This window comes from Mesoplodon bidens, assembly GCF_964165515.1.
Source record: "Mesoplodon bidens genome assembly, chromosome: 20".
NCBI classification, from domain to species: Eukaryota; Metazoa; Chordata; class Mammalia; order Artiodactyla; family Ziphiidae; genus Mesoplodon; species Mesoplodon bidens.
Genome location: NC_138181.1, coordinates 8359293 through 8377184, shown reverse-complemented (window position 1 = coordinate 8377184; position 17892 = coordinate 8359293). Strand labels below are relative to the sequence as shown.

Genomic DNA, 17892 nt, shown 5'->3' with positions numbered 1-17892 from the left:
GACTTCATGGTCTATTGTTGTGATGATTTTGTCAAAATAATCGATTCTCTTACCTTAATACCTTCTCCCGGGCAAAATCTCAATCCAAGACCAATCCAGCTGCCTATCTCTTCTGGCCATATATCCTGACTGCTAAGTACTGAGAGAGTAAATATTTTTTAAACCATACAACAATTGTGTTGAAATACATTAGCTATTTATTTTAACAATTGAACCCCTGTTCCTCTAGCACATATATATTTTACCAAGGTGAGATTTCTCAGTTATTACAGAATCAACATTACCAAGAACCAGGTATCCCTAGGAGATGTATAAGAAAACTTGATATGAGTAAAGAACCCATTTCCAGGTACAGAAAAGACAAGACTCAGGACGAAAAGATGTCTGCAGTTGGAAGAAACCCTTCTTTTGACTCGTGCAGAAGGGTTCTTGATTTCTCCCTGCCCCACAGAAAGAACACGGGGAAGCGTTTAATTCTGTATTGTACATGCGCGATCATTCGTTGTTGCCACGTCATATTGTGATGTTCACTGTAGCTCTTTGCTTCTACCCAGCTGAAGAAAACTTCAGAGGAACTGAATGAAGCTTTGTCGGCCAAGGAAGAAATTGCTCAAAGGTGCCATGAGTTGGATCTGCAGGTAAGAGATCTGGTTTTGCACCACCTGTTTGCAGCACGGCTCTGCATCCCACCATGTGCCCTGGGCCCCACGTGTGGTACAGTTTGGCTGTAACACAGCCCTAGTTCGAGAAGAAAAAGGAAACAGAGCCTGGAAAAAGAGTGCAGACTGAACAAAGGTCAGAGTTTTCCTTCCTTCTCACAGCCCCATCAAATTCGTAATAAATGAATGTAAAATGGGATAAGCCCACAAGAAAAGAAGAGCAAGAGGAGAGAGATCGGCTCTCAGGAGGGCTGGGGGAGACTTTTAAAAGCCCTGATTTGTAGCGTTTTCCAAGTTCCATGGTATAAACACTGTCACAGGGACCAATTCCGACTGTTAATGGTTTAACAGTCGGCTCGCCAGACTCCCGAATATTTAGCAAGCAGCTCGGTTATAGCCAGCAACAGCACACCACTGCTCATCATCAACCTCAGAAGGCCAAAAGGCAGTTGGATAAAGTGCCAAACGGCCTAGAAGGAGTAAAGAATGCAGTGGCCAAGAACACCTACAAAGGGGGAGGGAGCTGCTGTAGCTGAACCCCAGAGAGCCCCCATGCTTGGTGGAAGGCTGCAGCGAGGTGTAATGGGGTCTTCTGTAGGTGAGCTCAGCCCCATTGCCCGTCACCCACTGCAGATGCCCTGACCTGTAGCTGGTTTCTCAATCAGAGGGTTCTCTTCTAAAGAATTTAAGCAAACAGAAGTACAGGAGGTTAGACTGAGTATTAGTATTGCAGGGTAAGGCCTTTTCATTTTGACCTTTCTGGATTCTCTGATTTACAGAAAACCGATTCTTACATGTGAGGAAAATCTGCGTAACAAAAAAGAGAAGGGTCAAGATAAACAGGAAACTAGCCCTAGAGGAGGTGGAGAAATTGGGGTAGTAGAAGAGATTTTTCTTTTTAATTTTTTAATACCCTCGTGAAATTGGTGAAGATATCGCATCTATAAAATAAGGACAAGATGCTATTTTAAAAAGAAAAAGTCAGAGATAAGTAACACTAAAAATAGAATTGTCAAAATAAAAAAATTCAATAGACTAGTTAAAAATAAAGTTGAAGAAACCTCTCCTAAATTAAAAGACAGAAAATAAGAAATAAAATTGTTTGTCTGGGATTTACCTCAAAATCAGGGAGGAGGGGGGAGCGGCTGGAAGTCCAGATGGGTGCACAATTGGCCATGTTTTGATACTTGTTAAAGCTGGGTAGTAGGTACACAGGGTTCGTGATATTTTATACTAGAAGCATTTTACCTTGAATGGCGTAAGAGTTGGTCATTGCTTTGGATGCAGATAGGAAGAAGTGTGATCAGAGCACACTTTCTGGGTTATGTAGTAAATACTATTTACCTAGTCATAATGTTAAGTGCTGTTAATTGCTTTTCAGATTCTAAAATTCAGCTATACACAAATGCAGTATTTTACAATAACGATAAATAAGAGTTGGTTGTTTTTATGAGCAGGATATAAATATTCTGTTTGACGGTGTAACGTTCAAGTCGTGCACTGGGATTGGCAGACTGCAGCCGGCCCTCTGTCTTGTGAGTAAAGTGGTAGCGCAGGCGGGCTTGTTCCTTGATGTGCTGTCTCTGGTGCTTTCACGCTGCAGAGACAGGGTTGAGGACTCGCCACGAGACCTGTGGCTCTGAAAGGCTCAGCCGTTCGCTGCCCTGTTCCTTACGGAAGAGTTTACCAGTCCCTGGTGGGAACAGATCGCAGAGCGAGTGGGGGGGCTGCAGAGAGGTTATGAGGAGATTGGTGGCAGCGCCGTGACACACTCAGCCCTGCAGAAAGCAGTCGTAACACAGGCATGTTGACGTGACCTCTGAGGTAGCGATGTGACCGTCACTGGTCTTCAGCATCCAGCCCTGCCTGTGGAGAAGCAGTGTTCTGAAAGTAAAGATGCGGGTGCTGGAGGTGAGCAGGAGAAGCAGGGTGAGGCAGAGAGGTGAGGGCCCGGCGGGGCCCCCCATGTTCTCGGCTCACCGCGAGGGAGCAGCAGGCAGTGCACGGCCGGCCGCTTCTCGCCATCCAGTCTCAGCTCCAAATCACGTGGTTTATCTGTCATGAAATATTCACTGGGCACTTAGGTGTGCCCAGTACTAACCTCAGCCTCCCTGGGAAGCTCCTCGGTCACCAGCCTACAGTCGTCCTCCAGCCTCTCCTCTTAGTCTTAAAATTTTTTCTTAATTAATAATAAGTTTATTTATTTATTTATTTTTGGCTGTGTTGGGTCTTCGTTTCTGTGCGAGGGCTTTCTCCAGTTGCGGGGAGTGGGGGCCACTCTTCATCGCGGTGCGCGGGCCTCTCACTGTCACGGCCTCTCCCGTTGCGGAGCGCAGGCTCAGTAGTTGTGGCTCATGGGCTGAGTTGCTCCGCGGCATGTGGGATCTTCCCGGACCAGGGCTCGAACCCGTGTCCCCCGCATCGGCAGGCGGATTCCCAACCACTGCGCCACCAGGGAAGCCGCTCCTCTTAGTCTTGCTTTAACCCTCTGCAGAACACTTTCACTCTAGGTCTCGCATGTGTTTGTTAGTTTGCTTTGTTTCTTAATATGATTTGTTCTTGTTTATATATTTACTATGATGGTTTGTTTAGAATATGTAACACATAAGAACTGTCTCTGCTTTTTCCATCGTGGTATCCCTTGCACCTAGAAAATTGCGCAGTGCCTAGCACGTGGTAGACCCAGGATGAGTATCTGAGTGAGCGAATGAGTGGGCACGTGATGGAGTGAAACAGGTCAATGAGTAGTTGTTCAAAATTGCAGAGGTGGCCAGTGAAAGGAGCAGGAATAGCGCCATAACTATTTGTGGAAACGGGGGATGCCGCAAGTGGCTCTCATTTCACATGTCAGAGGAGACAAGTCACTAGATCATGTGTAAGGCTGATAAATCAAGAAATAGTGGGTATAACATATTATTGAGAGATGTCAAGTCACAGCCAAAAACAATAAAATTAGGAACATTAAAACTAGTTGTGGGGCTTCCCTGGTGGCGCAGTGGTTGAGAGTCTGCCTGCCGATGCAGGGGACACGGGTTCGAGCCCCGGTCCGGGAAGGTCCCACATGCCGCGGAGCAGCTGGGCTCATGAGCTATGGCTGCTGAGCCTGCACGTCCGGAGCCTGAGAGGCCACACAGTGAGAGTCCTGCATACCACAAAACAAAACAAAACAAAACAAAACAAACCTAGTTGTCTCTTGGAAGTAGAAAAACTCAATGGGAAACTGTAGCTTTCCATTATAAGCCCCTTTGCTTAATTTGCTTTTTTTCTTAAATTGTGTTTATGTATTATTTTTAATTAGTCTCCTTGTTGACTAAAAACAATGCACAACGTGAGAGTTGTGAGTTAACTTTTCTTTGGGGCAAAATGAGGGCAGTAGCCCAGGAGACAGCGTCTCAGCTCTGAGGAACTACTCCGAAGCGGTGGGGTGGAGGTCAGTACGTATGTGATTTAGGTGAAGGGGGTGCGTGCAGTGAAGCACACGTTCTGGCAGAAGGTGGCTGCCAGTCTCGAGGAGCAGTTGTCCCCGTTGATGATTTTAGTGCTTTTCTAGATATGAGGAGATGCAAGAATTGGGCTCATAAAATCTTCTCCTGAAAATCTCTTAACTATCTGAAGACCTGTTCTGCCAGTTTTCCCAGAGCACAGGGGGCCTCCTTCCTGATCTCTTCCTGAACTCCTTTCGGGGGGCGTTACAGGTCAGCGGCTGCAGCAGCTCATGACTTAATCTTTGTGGAGGCAGATGGCAAGTGCCAATTTGTAGATGACACCCTTTTCTGTGTATGTGAAAAGGATTTCTGCCAAATATATTGAATTAAAATACTTTAGCAACATTTGCTAGTCTGGTAAGTCTGCTATTAAGGTGCTGCATTATGCACTCAGCCTTCATATAAATTGACCACATACCAGGCTATAAAGCAATTCCCAATAAAATTCAAAGAATCTGTGTCTTTAGATCATGCTTTCTGACCAAAGTGCAATTTAAGGTAGAAATTATTAACAAAGAAATGAGCTTTTAAATTTTAAAGCCTTAAATATTTATTTTCAAAAGAATGAAGGAGCAGAAATGAATGAAATAGACCAGTGGCCCGGAATCGAGCTACTGCTGTACTCTGAGAAAAGACTTGTGCGTTTATGGAAACCTGACGAGTTAGAGAGCTGGCATTTCAGACTCATTCATTTATTCAGCAAACATTGAGCACCCACTCCATTGAGCACCCACTGTTCTAGCTGCTGTCAATACAGTGAAGATAGGGGAAAACACAGAAGTGGATAAAACATCCCTGCCCCCAAGGTGCTTGCATGCGATAAAGAAGACAGACAGTGAACAGGATAAGAATACCGGTCTGTCGTGTGCTGCTGATAAGTATTCTAGAGAAAAGGGGACTCGGGGGGGGGCAGGGGGACCAGGTGGGAGGAACTAGTTCTGAGTGGGTTGTCAGCAGAGGCTGCCGGGGAGGCAGCGAGTTAGTAAATCCTAGAGGGTGGATAAGCGGCCTCCCAGGCTTCCCGCGAGGATCATCCAGGCTCAGCGCACAGGCCTGACGTGCGGGGCAGCTGGTGTCTCCGGGAGCACGAAGGTGAGGACAGCAGGAGTGAAGCCTGGGGAGAGGAGTCCGTCTGCAGAGGCCTGACAGGCCTTGGTACAGGCTGAGTAAATAAATGGGAAGCCATTGGAGGCTTGTGAGCAAAGACGTCCTGTGATCCGAGTTTTATTTTAATGGATTATGGTGGCTACTGGGTGGAGGTGAGGGCCAACTCAAGGAGACTAATTCAGAGGCCTTCACAATAATCAGGCAAAAAATTAGGTTGGCTTAAATCAGAATTGAGGGGTGGTGGTAAGAAGTGGTTGAAATCCGTTTGAAGGCAGAGCCGCTGATGTTTGCTGAAAGAGTGGGCGTGGGTGTGAGGACGAGATGGGACGGATCCTGCCTGAGCAAGTGGAAGGACAGAGTTAGCATTGCTGAGACGAGGAGGACAGTGGGAGGGCGGGGCGGGGTGTGGGGGAACGAGAGTCCCACCTGGACAGGTTAAATTCAGACGCCTAGTGGACATCCAGGTGGACGTGATACCCAGTGCAGGGTTCCAGGCTGGAAATAGAAACATGCGAGCTGTCAGTGAATAAATGATGTTGACCGCCCAGAAGCTGGAAGCCATCAGTGTATTTAGAAAGGAAGAGCCATGCGTGTGCCAGAGGCAGGGAGATGAAGACGGCTTGACTGGAGTAAAGAGGAGGCACACAGACCACGAGAGGGAGGTGTCCTGGGAGCCACAGAAGCCAAGATCAGCTGATCCTGAGGATGGTGGGGCAATAGCCCAACTGGAACAAGTTCCAGAGAAAACGGGAGTGGAGAGGGAGACTCAGAAATGGCAGGCAACTTCTGTGTTTACAGTTTTTTGAGATGTAGTTGACATACAACAAACTGCTCATCTTTAAAGTGTACAGTTCTAATACATGTTGACATGTATTCTAATACATGTCTAATACATGTCTACGGTTCTAATCCATGTTGACATGTATAAATGTGTGAAGCCATCACCACGATCAGGATAGTGAGTTCTCATGACTCTGTAATCCTCTTCCAGTCGTGGCTCTGCTTTCTGTCACTGTAGATTAGCTTGTATCTTCTAGAATTGCATATGAAAGGAGTCATACACAGTGTACTCTTTTTCTGCCTGGCTTCTTTCATTATTTTGAGATTCATTCATGTTATCGGTATTAATAGTTAATTCTTCTGTATTGTCAAATAGTATTCTGTTGTATGGATGTGCTGTAATTTATTTATCCATTCCCCTACTGGTCAACATTTGTTTTTCTGTATTACAAATGAAGCTGCTGTAAACATTCTACGTCTCTGTGTGGACATATGCTTTTAGTTCTCTTTGGTAAATAAATACCTAAGTGTAAAATGTCTGGGTTATGTGGTAGTTGCATGTTTAATTTTTTAGGAAAATACGAACCGGTTTTTCACAGCCTGTGGAACATTTCACGTGCTGACCAGGTGTGTGAAGCTCCCATCTGTTTTCAACTTTACCAACACTTGCTACAACCGGTCTCTCTGATTCTCGGCATTCTAGTGGGAGTGAGTGTATGGATATAACATTGTGGTTTCAATTTACATTTCCTTAATGAATAATCATGAGTGTCTTTTTGTGTGCTTAGTTGCCATTACGTATCTTCTTTGGTGAATTACCTTTTCAAATGTAAAATAAAGAATGAATTCTTGCTTACTCTTACATACTGCTCTGCCTGTGCGATATTCCAAAATAATGTCAGTGTTTTAAGTGGAGGTTGCTTGTACTTCTTTAAAAACAGGTTTTAATTCATAATGGTAATTCACAGGTGATTATGCAGATTCCAGTGCAATTGGAGAAAATAACCACTGTCTTCCTATATTCTAACAGGTTGCAGCATTGCAAGAGGAGAAAAGTAGTCTGTTGGCAGAGAATCAGGTATTAATGGAAAGGCTGAATCAGTCTGATTCTATAGAAGATCCTAACAGTCCAGCAGGAAGAAGGCATCTGCAGCTCCAGACTCAGTTAGAACAGCTCCAAGAAGAAACATTCAGGTAAGGGACAACTCACTCAGATCTCATTTTTTAAAATTTGGTAATGTCTCTTTTTTTAATATAAATTTATTTTATTTATTTTTGGCTGGGTTGGGTCTTCGTTGCTGCGTGCGGGCTTTCTCTAGTTGCAGCGAGCGGGGGCTACTCTGTTGCGGTGCACAGGGTAATGTCTTTTAAAGTTAAGAATATGGTGTTAGGACTTTCGGGTAACTGCAGACCAAGGAGGCTGTGCAATTAGCCACTTCCCAAAAGTCTTCCCACACGACATGAAATAACTGCTCATTTAGGAAAATCTATCAATGCTCACCCTCAATATGACTTGCAGACAGAATGCCCCAACTGAACAATAACTGTGAGTGAAAGGAAGGAAGCAAACACCAGCCCACCTCCATCCTGCCAGGCACTCTGAGGCAAGTAAAGGCAGACAGAGAAAAAAATCAGAGACAGAGGAAGAACTAGCGAAGGGGCCTGAGGGTGAGTTGGAGCAGTCGCTGGAAAGATTAAATTCACTCAAAATCGGAAATTACTTTAAAACAAAAAAGGAAATTAGATCACAAACTGCAGGGATAGGATTTCAAAGTAAGTGTGTCTTTTTAAAGGGCCAGATGCCAAAAAAATACACAGGCACGGAATTTAGAGATTGGTGCCCTTTCCAGAGCACAGTTTAAAGAAACACAAAGGCCAGGTGCGTGGGTTATAGAGACAAGCCTATTTAAAGGGCGAGCTGATGTAAAGGGGCGGTCTTCCAGACACATCTTCTGGGAGAGGAAAAGGCCAAAAAGAAAGAAGAGGGCCCACTGGCAATTGGATGGTGAAAGGGAAAAGAAGAAAAGGAAAAATTTGGTGTCCTGCAAGACAAAATAGAACCCCAAAGTTGAAGGACTTGGCAGTATGATAAAATATTGTGTTGTGATTTACTAGAAAACATATCCTGGCCTGTTTCTTACCCAACCATAGATTTTCAGTGTCAAAACTGGGAGAAGTTAAATATCAATTAGGTTTTTTTTACTTGTGCAGTGACTCAGTCCTTTGTTTCCCCATGAAATGTTTCTGCATTTTTTTCTTTTTTTGGCCTTGACAGGAAAAAATAAAAAATTTTTCTTAGTCTTCTCAGAAACCTTAGAAAAACAATCCATCCCCTATGGTCTACATCTGTGGTTCAGCGTGTGATCCGAGGACCCTCTCAGAGAGTCTTCAGGGCCCTCTCTTTTCCAACCACATTTCTGTGCTTGGCTGGATCTCCTTCATATACCTCAGCTAAAAAACCATCACAGCAGACCAGTGTAGAAACAGCTATGGGAACCCAGCTGTCTTCTACTAAACCAGGTGATTTGAGTCACAGAATATAAAAAATATTGCTACTCTTCTCACCATTTTTTGGTTTTAGAAAACAGTTATTTTTCATAAACAGTATGTTGTCTATATTAACATAATGGGTTTATTACTATTATTTTCAAATGACTGACGTCTCATTTATGAGTATTCTTTAAATAATTCCTGAATAAAATAGTAGCAAATTCAATCCAGTACTAAAGTAAGCTTTATCCCAGGATTGTTAACCTGTTGAGTATTATTAAACCTATTACAGTAACTATTAAATGTATTATAACTCCTCCAATCCATACGTTAAAGGAGAAAGAAAAATATAAAATAAGATTGGTACATGAAATTCTCAGTAAAGTTAAGAATGAAATGAGGATGAGTATTAATCTATTATTTGACGTTTTTCTAGACATTCTAAAAATCCTGGCTTTGCCACTTACTAGCTGTGTAACCTTGGGCATGCCTCCATTTTCTCTACTATAAGATGGTCTAATAGTATTATCTACCTTCTAGAATTTTCATGAGCATTAAATCAGTTTATATATATAAAGTATTTTGAGAATATTGCCTGGCACATAGATGCTATATAAGATTTCGCTGTTATTACTTTTCTAGAAAATGAAATAAGAAAAAGAAATGAGATTAAAATATTGGGAAGACAAAAAGTATCAATAAACGATGATTATTTGTAGATAATATGTGTGTCCACCCAGAAAATATAAGAGAATTAACTCAAAAGTTCTTAGGACCAATAAACATTTAACAAGGAGAGGGTAATGTAAGACTGCTGCATAGGTCATAAGTTTTTTTACCAATAACTAGTTAGTACCATCAGGAAAAACTTCCATTTATAAGTATTTAAGTGAAGAATAAAAAAAAAAATTTAAGTACGGGCTTCCCTGGTGGCGCAGTGGTTGAGAGTCCGCCTGCCGATGCAGGGGACACGGGTTCGTGCCCCGGTCCAGGAAGATCCCACATGCCACAGAGTGGCTAGGCCCATGAGCCATGGCCGCTGAGCCTGCGCGTCCAGAGCCTGTGCTCCACAACGGGAGAGGCCCCAACAGTGAGAGGCCCGCGTACCGCAAAAAAAAAAAAAAAAAAAATTTAAGTAATATGAAGGAGTTAGATGACAAAAACTTCTAAGTTATACATAAAACATAATACTGTGTGGAGAGAGAGAACATATTTTTAGGTGTTTTTAATGGAACATTATAAGAATGCCATTTTTTTCTTAACTTATATAATTTGAACTTCATTCCAATTCAAATTTTATGTTCATCTAGAAGTATTAATGAACAAGAGATTCCCAAAATGTTTTGAGAACAAAGTATAATGAGGGAATACTGGCCACACCCAAGTACTAATATACTAATGAAAATAGCTTGGTACCAGTGCAGCAAAATAGACACCAATGACACAAATGAAGATCCAGAAACCAGTCCAAGTATATATAAAAATACATAATGTGATAAAGATGGCATTTTCTAATCAATAGGGAAAGGTTAACTTATTTGTTAAACAGTTTTGGAATGGTTGGTAGATATTTTGGCAGGAAAAGTTAGATTCCTGTACTACATCATATACCCAAATGAATTCCAGGGAAATTGAAAACGTTAATGTTAAAAATGAAACTGTATAAACACTAACAGATAACAAAGAATTAGAAGGAAAAAGAAGTTCTAATTGCACATTAGAAGTAGAAACTATACTTATATGGGGAATCTAAAAAGAAACGATACAAATGAACTCATTTACAAACCAGAAACAGACTCAAAGACTTAGAGAACTTATGGTTACCAAGGGGAAAGGGTGGGGGGAAGGGATAGTTAGGGAGTTTGGGATCAGTATGTACACACACTGTCATATTTAAAATGGATAACCAACAAGGACCTACTTTATAGCACAGGGAACTCTGCTCAATGTTGTGTAGCAGCCTGGATGGGAGGGCAGTTTGGGGGAGAATGAATACCTGTATATGTATGGCTGAGTCACTTTGCTGGGCACCTGGAAACATCACAACATTGATAACTGGCTATACCCCAACATAAAATAAAAAGTTAAAAAAAATTAAAAGAAGTAGAAACTATAAAGTGTAAAATTCATCAATTGAATTACATAAAAATTAAGAATTTCTGTACATTAAATACATAAATAAAAGTAAATAATCAGTGATAAATATTTGTGACATGAGAAAGAATCTTTTAAATCCAAAGGAAGGATATACATTAAACAAAACAAATCAATATAAATTAGGAACAATATTATCCATATTTTGGGGGGAAAAGATCTATGAATAGAAATCAGACTGGAGGTTATACTCCAAAAATGTTAACAGTAGGTATCTGTCTAGAGCAATGCATAATTTTTATCTTCTTTGCTTTTCTGCATCTTGTGAATTTTCAAAAGGAATATGTGTTAATTTCATCATTGAAAATAAAACTTTAAATAAATTATAGCTGCTATATTTTGTTGTCTAACTTTCTGAGTAGAGGAATGGTGATCCGTTGTTACCTTTCTGCAAGTCTTGGAGCAGTAGAATCTGTTTCCAGGATAGTTAAACTTGGAAATACAGTGTATGGTCACAAAAGTAGGAGACAAATCCAAGAAGAATTTATTTTCATGTTTTTTACTTACTTTTCTTGTTCTAAGGAGAATTATTAGACAGTAAATAGTGCTTTCTTGGTCTATTTTGTTTCTGTTACAGACTTGAAGCAGCCAAAGATGACTATCGAATACGCTGTGAAGAGTTACAAAAGGAGATGTCTGAACTTCGGCAGCAGAACGATGAACTGACCACTTTGGCAGATGATGCTCAGTCTCTAAAAGATGAAATAGACGTTCTTAGGTAGACAACCTTCCCATCTCTGTAGAGTCTCACACCTGTGATCCCCCAGAACAGTTCTGCCACCGATGTTACAAACTCTAAGGTCTCTGAGCGCAGGAAGATGGGTTCAGATCCCAGGGCTGCCGTTTAGGCAACCTCCATGGAACCATTTTCTCATCTGTAAAATGGAAATAACACACATACCTACCTCAACCGACATGTGGAATTAAGTGAGGTGATATTTGTAAGCACTTGGAACAGTATCTGGCAAATAAGTGCTGTATATAAATGTTTGTTAAATAGAAATTAACCTCTGGCCACCGCTTCATACTTGCGTAGCTCTGAGCTTTTCTCATCCCTACTCCTGTTCTTTAATTTTGCATCTTTCGGTCACTTGGTCTTCCTCTTTCTCGGATACCGTCACACCCACACACATGGCTCATCCCTTGCTGGACTCAACTGTTCTCTCACTGGGCACCTCACTCCCTGCCACCTCGTTTCTGCACCATTCTGCTTGTGTAATCTTTCCTCTGTTGGATCATTCCAACCATCTTATGTTTTATGCGTTTGCTCTTTGAATGCTGAGAACAAACAGGGAAGATCACATAGTGAGGTAGTTTTGTCCTACTGCAGACTAGTGATCTTACTCTCCACTGGGCCCCTCCCACTGGTCCACCACTCTACTGCCCATCCGTGTGGGCCCCTCCCACTGGTCCACCGCTCTACTGCCCATCCGTGTGGGCTCCTCCCACTGGTCCACTGTTCTACTGCCCATCCGTGTGGGCTCCTCCCACTGGTCCACTGTTCTACTGCCCATCCGTGTGGGCTCCTCCCACTGGTCCACCGCTCTACTGCCCATCCGTGTGGGCTCCTCCCACTGGTCCACCGCTCTACTGCCCATCCGTGTGGGCTCCTCCCACTGGTCCACTGTTCTACTGCCCATCCGTAGATTGCTCTGTCCCCCGTTTCTCTCATAGCTGCTACGTATTTTCATAATTCTTCTCACCTGACTGCCCCCCACCACACCTCTCCTGTGCTTCAGTCTCAGTAGATGACATTGTCTCCTGCATTGAGGAATGAGGCCATGACCTCTGGACCCTCCATGTGCTGTGTCTCCTGCATTCACGCCCATCTTTTCTCTTTTGCTTCTAGAGTGCAGACCTGTTACTCATCCTCCTGTCCAGTGCAAATTCCTTCAGTGCTCTGCGTCTCAACCCTTCTTGCTTCTGCAGGGACTGTGCTACATCAGTTATCATTTCCCTTCACATTTGAATCTGCCTCCTTAGCATACATTTATATGTTTCTGTCCCTCTTATCTTAGAAAAAGTGAGAGACCTATCATTCTCTCCCTCCCTCCAGAACAAATTTAGATTACACAAGGTAAAGTTTACATTCTTTCCTTAACCCATTAAAATTCACCACCGCCTGCCCCACTGCTCCACCAAAACAGCTATTCCTCTGGTCACTAATAACAGCCTAATTGCCAAATTATTTGGACAGTGTACAATTTATTTTGCTTTTGTGCTACATGTGACTCTGTTGGCTATCCCCTCCTACTTGCATTCCTTAAATTTTATAATGTTGTCTATTATAAATTTTGCTGTAATTTTGGTCATACTTTTGAACCTGCACAAAAAACTAAGATGGACTCACCTTTGGTCTTATAATTTCATTAGAACGTGTTACTTCCTGGCAATCCGCTTGGTTTAGCACTGTCTACAGCAGCTTTACCATTGCGGATGTGTTTGTGATTTCTGGTTTCCCATCTCATTCTAGACATTCTTCTGATAAAGTGTCTAAACTAGAAGGCCAAGTGGAATCATATAAAAAGAAGCTAGAAGATCTTGGTGATTTAAGGCGTCAGGTTAAACTCTTAGAAGAGAAGAATACTATGTATATGCAGAACACAGTTAGCCTAGAGGAGGAGCTGAGAAAAGCCAACGCGGCTCGAAGTCAACTCGAGACATATAAGAGACAGGTAAGGAGAGCAGCACAATTTCTTAACGCCGTTTTCAGCTGAGCTCTCCAGTGTGACGCTGGCTTATCAAGAGTCCGCTGACTTGTTTTCATGGTATTCGGTTTTTCACCTATGTAACTTAGTTCTTATCCAGGGCTTATTGATTGGTCTCTATAGCAGATCCTTTTATTATTTATTATTTTTAATTTATTGTGTAATACTTGAGAAATACACAAAGGTAAAAAAATAGTACAATAAGTATCCATGCTTAATAAGCAAAACACTCTCCCCCTCCTCATTGCAGTAACCGCTAGCCTATTTTGTGGGTTTTGTGCCTCTTTATTCTTTATTCTTTATTCTTCCCTGCACATACACACACACATACATATGTGTGTGTGTGTATCCCTAAGAACTTATAACACTTTTGACATTTCAAAACTTTATATAATGATATAGTGAAAGTTCTCTTCTGCGATTTGCTTTTGCTCAGTGGTATTTGTGAGATTTGTTTTGTTGATAGTTGTAGCTTTATCCCATTCACTTGTACCGATCTGTAGTATCCTGTTGAGTGACAATACCACGTTTATCCATTTTTCTGGAGAAGGACATACAGGATGTTTTGTCTTTTTCTTTAATATTGCAAGAAAGGCCACTGTGAATAGTACTGAACATGTCCTCTTCAATACATGTGTGGAAGTTTTACAACTATGTGGAATATCTTCCTTAGAGAGTCTTCATTTAGTTAGATATTGCCAAATGTCCTACACTGTGATTTTATTACCAGCAGGCAGTTTGTATGAATTCTTGTTGCTCCACATCATCACCAACACATAGTATTATCAGACTTGAAATTTTGCCAGTTGAAGGATGGATTTGAAATGATGTCTCCTTATGCTGATTATACTTTGCGTTACCCTAATTGCATATATATTTACTGATCACATTTCTTTTGTGAATTGCCTATTTTTATCTTTTATTCATTTTTAAAGTTGGATTATTTCTTTTATTGATTCTGAAAGTTCTTTATTTGTTCCTGGTATTAATCTTTTGTCACATGTTGCATTTATTTCCTAGCAGTCTGACCTGTCCTTTTACTTTTTTTGAGATTGATAATTTTAACATGATGAACTTTAAATACCTTTTTCTTTATGATTTGTGCTTTTTTAAAAAAAATTTATTGGAGTATAGTTGATTTACAGTGTTTTGTTAGTTTCATTTGTATGATTTGTGCTTTTTATGTCTCAGTTAAGAAGTCATTTCCTACATAAGGTGTAACACTAATCTCTGTTTTCTTTACGGAGGTTTAAAGTTTGTTTTGTACATTTAGGTCTTTAATCCACAAGAAATTGATTTTCATATAGGGTGTAAGGTAGGGATACATTTAATATTTTTCGTCTTTGTGGACAACCAGTCAACTTGGCAGCTTTTATTTAATAATCAGTCTCTTCTGCAGTGCCCTGCAATTCTATCTTATCGTATATCTAAAGTTACCATGTTATATGTGGGTTTGTTTATGGCGCTCTCTTCTGTTTCATTGGTCTGTTTGTCTACTCTAACACCAAAATACTCTCTTATCATCTATAGATCTTTAGTAATTTTGATGTTTGGGTAGCACAGATACCCGCACCCTGTTCTTTTTCAAAATTGTTTGTCTATTCTTAGACCTTTCTGTTCCCTTTAAACCCAGAATCTTTGGAAATTGGCATTACATTGAATCTGTTGATCAGTTTAGGGAGCATTGACATCTTTATGACAGTAAATGTTCCTATCAATGAATATAGTATCTTTCCATTTATTTAGATCTTCAGTGTCTTTCAATTAAGTTTTATAATTTTCTTATAAATATCATGCACATATTTTGTTATAGTTACTCTTAGGTACTTTATGTATTTGGTTGCTTTTGTAAATGCAGTTAGAAAAAGAAAAGATACCATTTTCAGTGTGTTGCTCATTTATGTGATTAAATTGGTTTTTATATGTTGATTTTACAATCTTGCCAAATTCCCATATTATTTCTAATAATGTCTGTTAGTTCTTTTGGCAGAAGTCATATTTTGTACAAATAAAAGCCATTTTGTTTCTTTCTATGGCATACCCTTTTTTTCTTCTTAATCAACATGGCTGACCTTTAGTACAGCCTTTAATAGAAACAATAATAATAGGCAACCATTTCTTGTTGATTTCATACACAATGCTTTAAATGTTTTACCAGTATATTATAAGGATTGCTATAGGTTTTGTAGCCACCTTTCATTAGGATAACAAAATTTCATTGTATTCCTAATTTGCACAGGTGTTTATCTTAAATGGATGTTGAATTTAATCAGCTACACCTATTGAGAGACTCCTGTGCTGCTGCTTCTTTCTATTAATCTGATGAATTATATTAATGGATTTCTATGTTTAAACCATCCTTGCATTCCTGAGATAAACTTAGTTTAGTCATAGCAGATTTATTTGTAGTTTCACATTGTTAGATTTGCTTTGTTCATTTTACTTGGAATATTTTGCCTCTATGATTTGTCTACTTAAAGTTTTCTATCTCGTGCTTTGCTTGTGTTCTGATTTTGGCATCAAAATTGTACTAGCTTACGGGCTTCCCTGGTGGCGCAGTGGTTGAGAGTCCGCCTGCCGATGCAAGGGACATGGGTTCGTGCCCTGGTCTGGGAAGATCCCACATGCCGCAGAGCGGCTGGGCCCGTGAGCCATGGCCGCTGAGCCTGCGCGTCCAGAGCCTGTGCTCCATAACGGGAGAGGCCACAACAGTAAGAGGCCCGCGTACCGCAAAAAAAAATAAAATAAAAATAAAAATTGTACTAGCTTAATATAATAAATTAGAGAAGTTTTAGTAGAGCAACCCTGTACACCATGAATGTCTGGCAAGTTTTTTTTGGTGAATACATTTTTTCCCAACATTTCATTATGAAAATTTTCAACATATAACAAAGTTGGACTGAGAAATTACCAAAAATAAATGTAGCCCAAAGAAACTATAAATGTGATTAAAGGGTATAAAATTAAAATAAGAAATGATTTAATTAGAGTTCCAGAGGAAGGAACGGAAAGAATTGTAGGACATTATTTGAAGGAAAGGATGGCTGAATGTTTTTCAGAATTGACGAAGGGCATCAGATTTAGTATTAACAGTGAATTACAAACAGAATAAATGAAAAAGAAATCTACACCTACAACTATTGTAGTGAAGTTGCGTAATACACTAATTCTCTATCTGTTTCTGATCTGGAGCTTAATATATTTTATCTTTCAGTGTAATATTTTTCTTTCTGCAGTTTCTCTTTGGGTGCTCTTTCAAACCTGCTCGATCATATTTGGTGGTCTTCTATTTCTTTTATAATTTAGATTTCTTTATTTAATTTCTGTAAGTATTAAACCTAGTATTTTATGTCTGATAACTCCAATTTGAAATCCTTAGAGGTCTTATTCTACTATTTTGTTGTTAGTGCTATTAATGTTCTCCTGCTGACTGTTGTTCGTAGTGTATTATTTCTTTAAGACTTTTGTAATTTTAGAGTTTGCTCTGTCATTTGGCTCATCTTTACCTTTGGGAATACTGGGGACCTGGTTGAGGTTGTGTTCCTCCAGACAGTGGATGTTTTTCTTATGCCAGATTTTCCACAGCATTACCAATCAGGACGACTTTAAATTAATTGCTTGGCTTAGGATTTGCCAGACAAGGCCTGTGGTAAACATTCAAGCACAAATCCATGCATTTGCAGGCTGTAGTTACACATTTTCAAGTTACACTTTTTAAAACCCAGAACATTCACTTTAAGATGGGCAAGTTTCCTTATTGATTTTGCCAGCTGATGGATTTTTTTTTCCTAACCTACCTGTTTACTGACTCACCACCTTTTATCAGAGTCCAAGGTAGTTTAACAGCAACCTGTCTCCCAATAATTTTAAAGGCCTGGGTTCCTGGTATTGCCAGGTGGCATCTCACACTGCCCATAGCATCCTCACAAACTTCCTGCTCCACTTTTAACCCCTGAGGATTTCCCTTACTTTGTTATAAGCCTAGCAATGCAGTTGTATTCTTTTCCCCTAGCATTTCTTTTGCTTCATGCTAAATGGGTTTCCAGACTGCAGTTTCCTCTGTTACAGGAAGTGGAAGTCCTGTAGGTTTTCATAGTTTTGAACATTTGTTCCTCTGGATGATCTGGTTTTAGAACCCATAGTATCTGGACAGATTTTTGTACCTGGTTCTCTCCATTGGGTTAGGCTCCTGTATCATGTGTATTTTTTTTTGAGTATTTTGGGGGGAGAGAATTTTCATAGATCTGTAGAAGAAAATAATAATAATTTCTAATGTTTTGAATTATAAAAATTAATGGTACTTTTCTGTACAGGTAGTAGAACTGCAAAATAGATTATCTGAAGAATCGAAGAAAGCAGATAAATTAGATTTTGAATATAAGCGGCTAAAAGAAAAAGTTGACAGTCTTCAAAAAGAAAAGGATGTGAGTATATATATTAGGTATTTTGGTTTTGTGCAGTGCTGAGATTAAGAAAATGATATTTAATTCATGTTTTGCCTACATTAAT

General features: G+C 40.4%; 1 protein-coding gene across 1 annotated transcript in view; it reads left to right on the top strand.

Annotated features, from left to right (window-relative positions):
• Positions 1-17892, top strand: part of HOOK3 (hook microtubule tethering protein 3) — a 104928-nt gene that overhangs the window by 45436 nt on the left and 41600 nt on the right. Inside the window, exons 8-12 of the mRNA XM_081220931.1 lie at positions 555-638; positions 7062-7225; positions 11253-11393; positions 13149-13350; positions 17697-17807. Coding sequence (XP_081077057.1) covers positions 555-638; positions 7062-7225; positions 11253-11393; positions 13149-13350; positions 17697-17807 — 702 coding nt within the window. The remainder of the gene's footprint in view (positions 1-554; positions 639-7061; positions 7226-11252; positions 11394-13148; positions 13351-17696; positions 17808-17892) is intronic.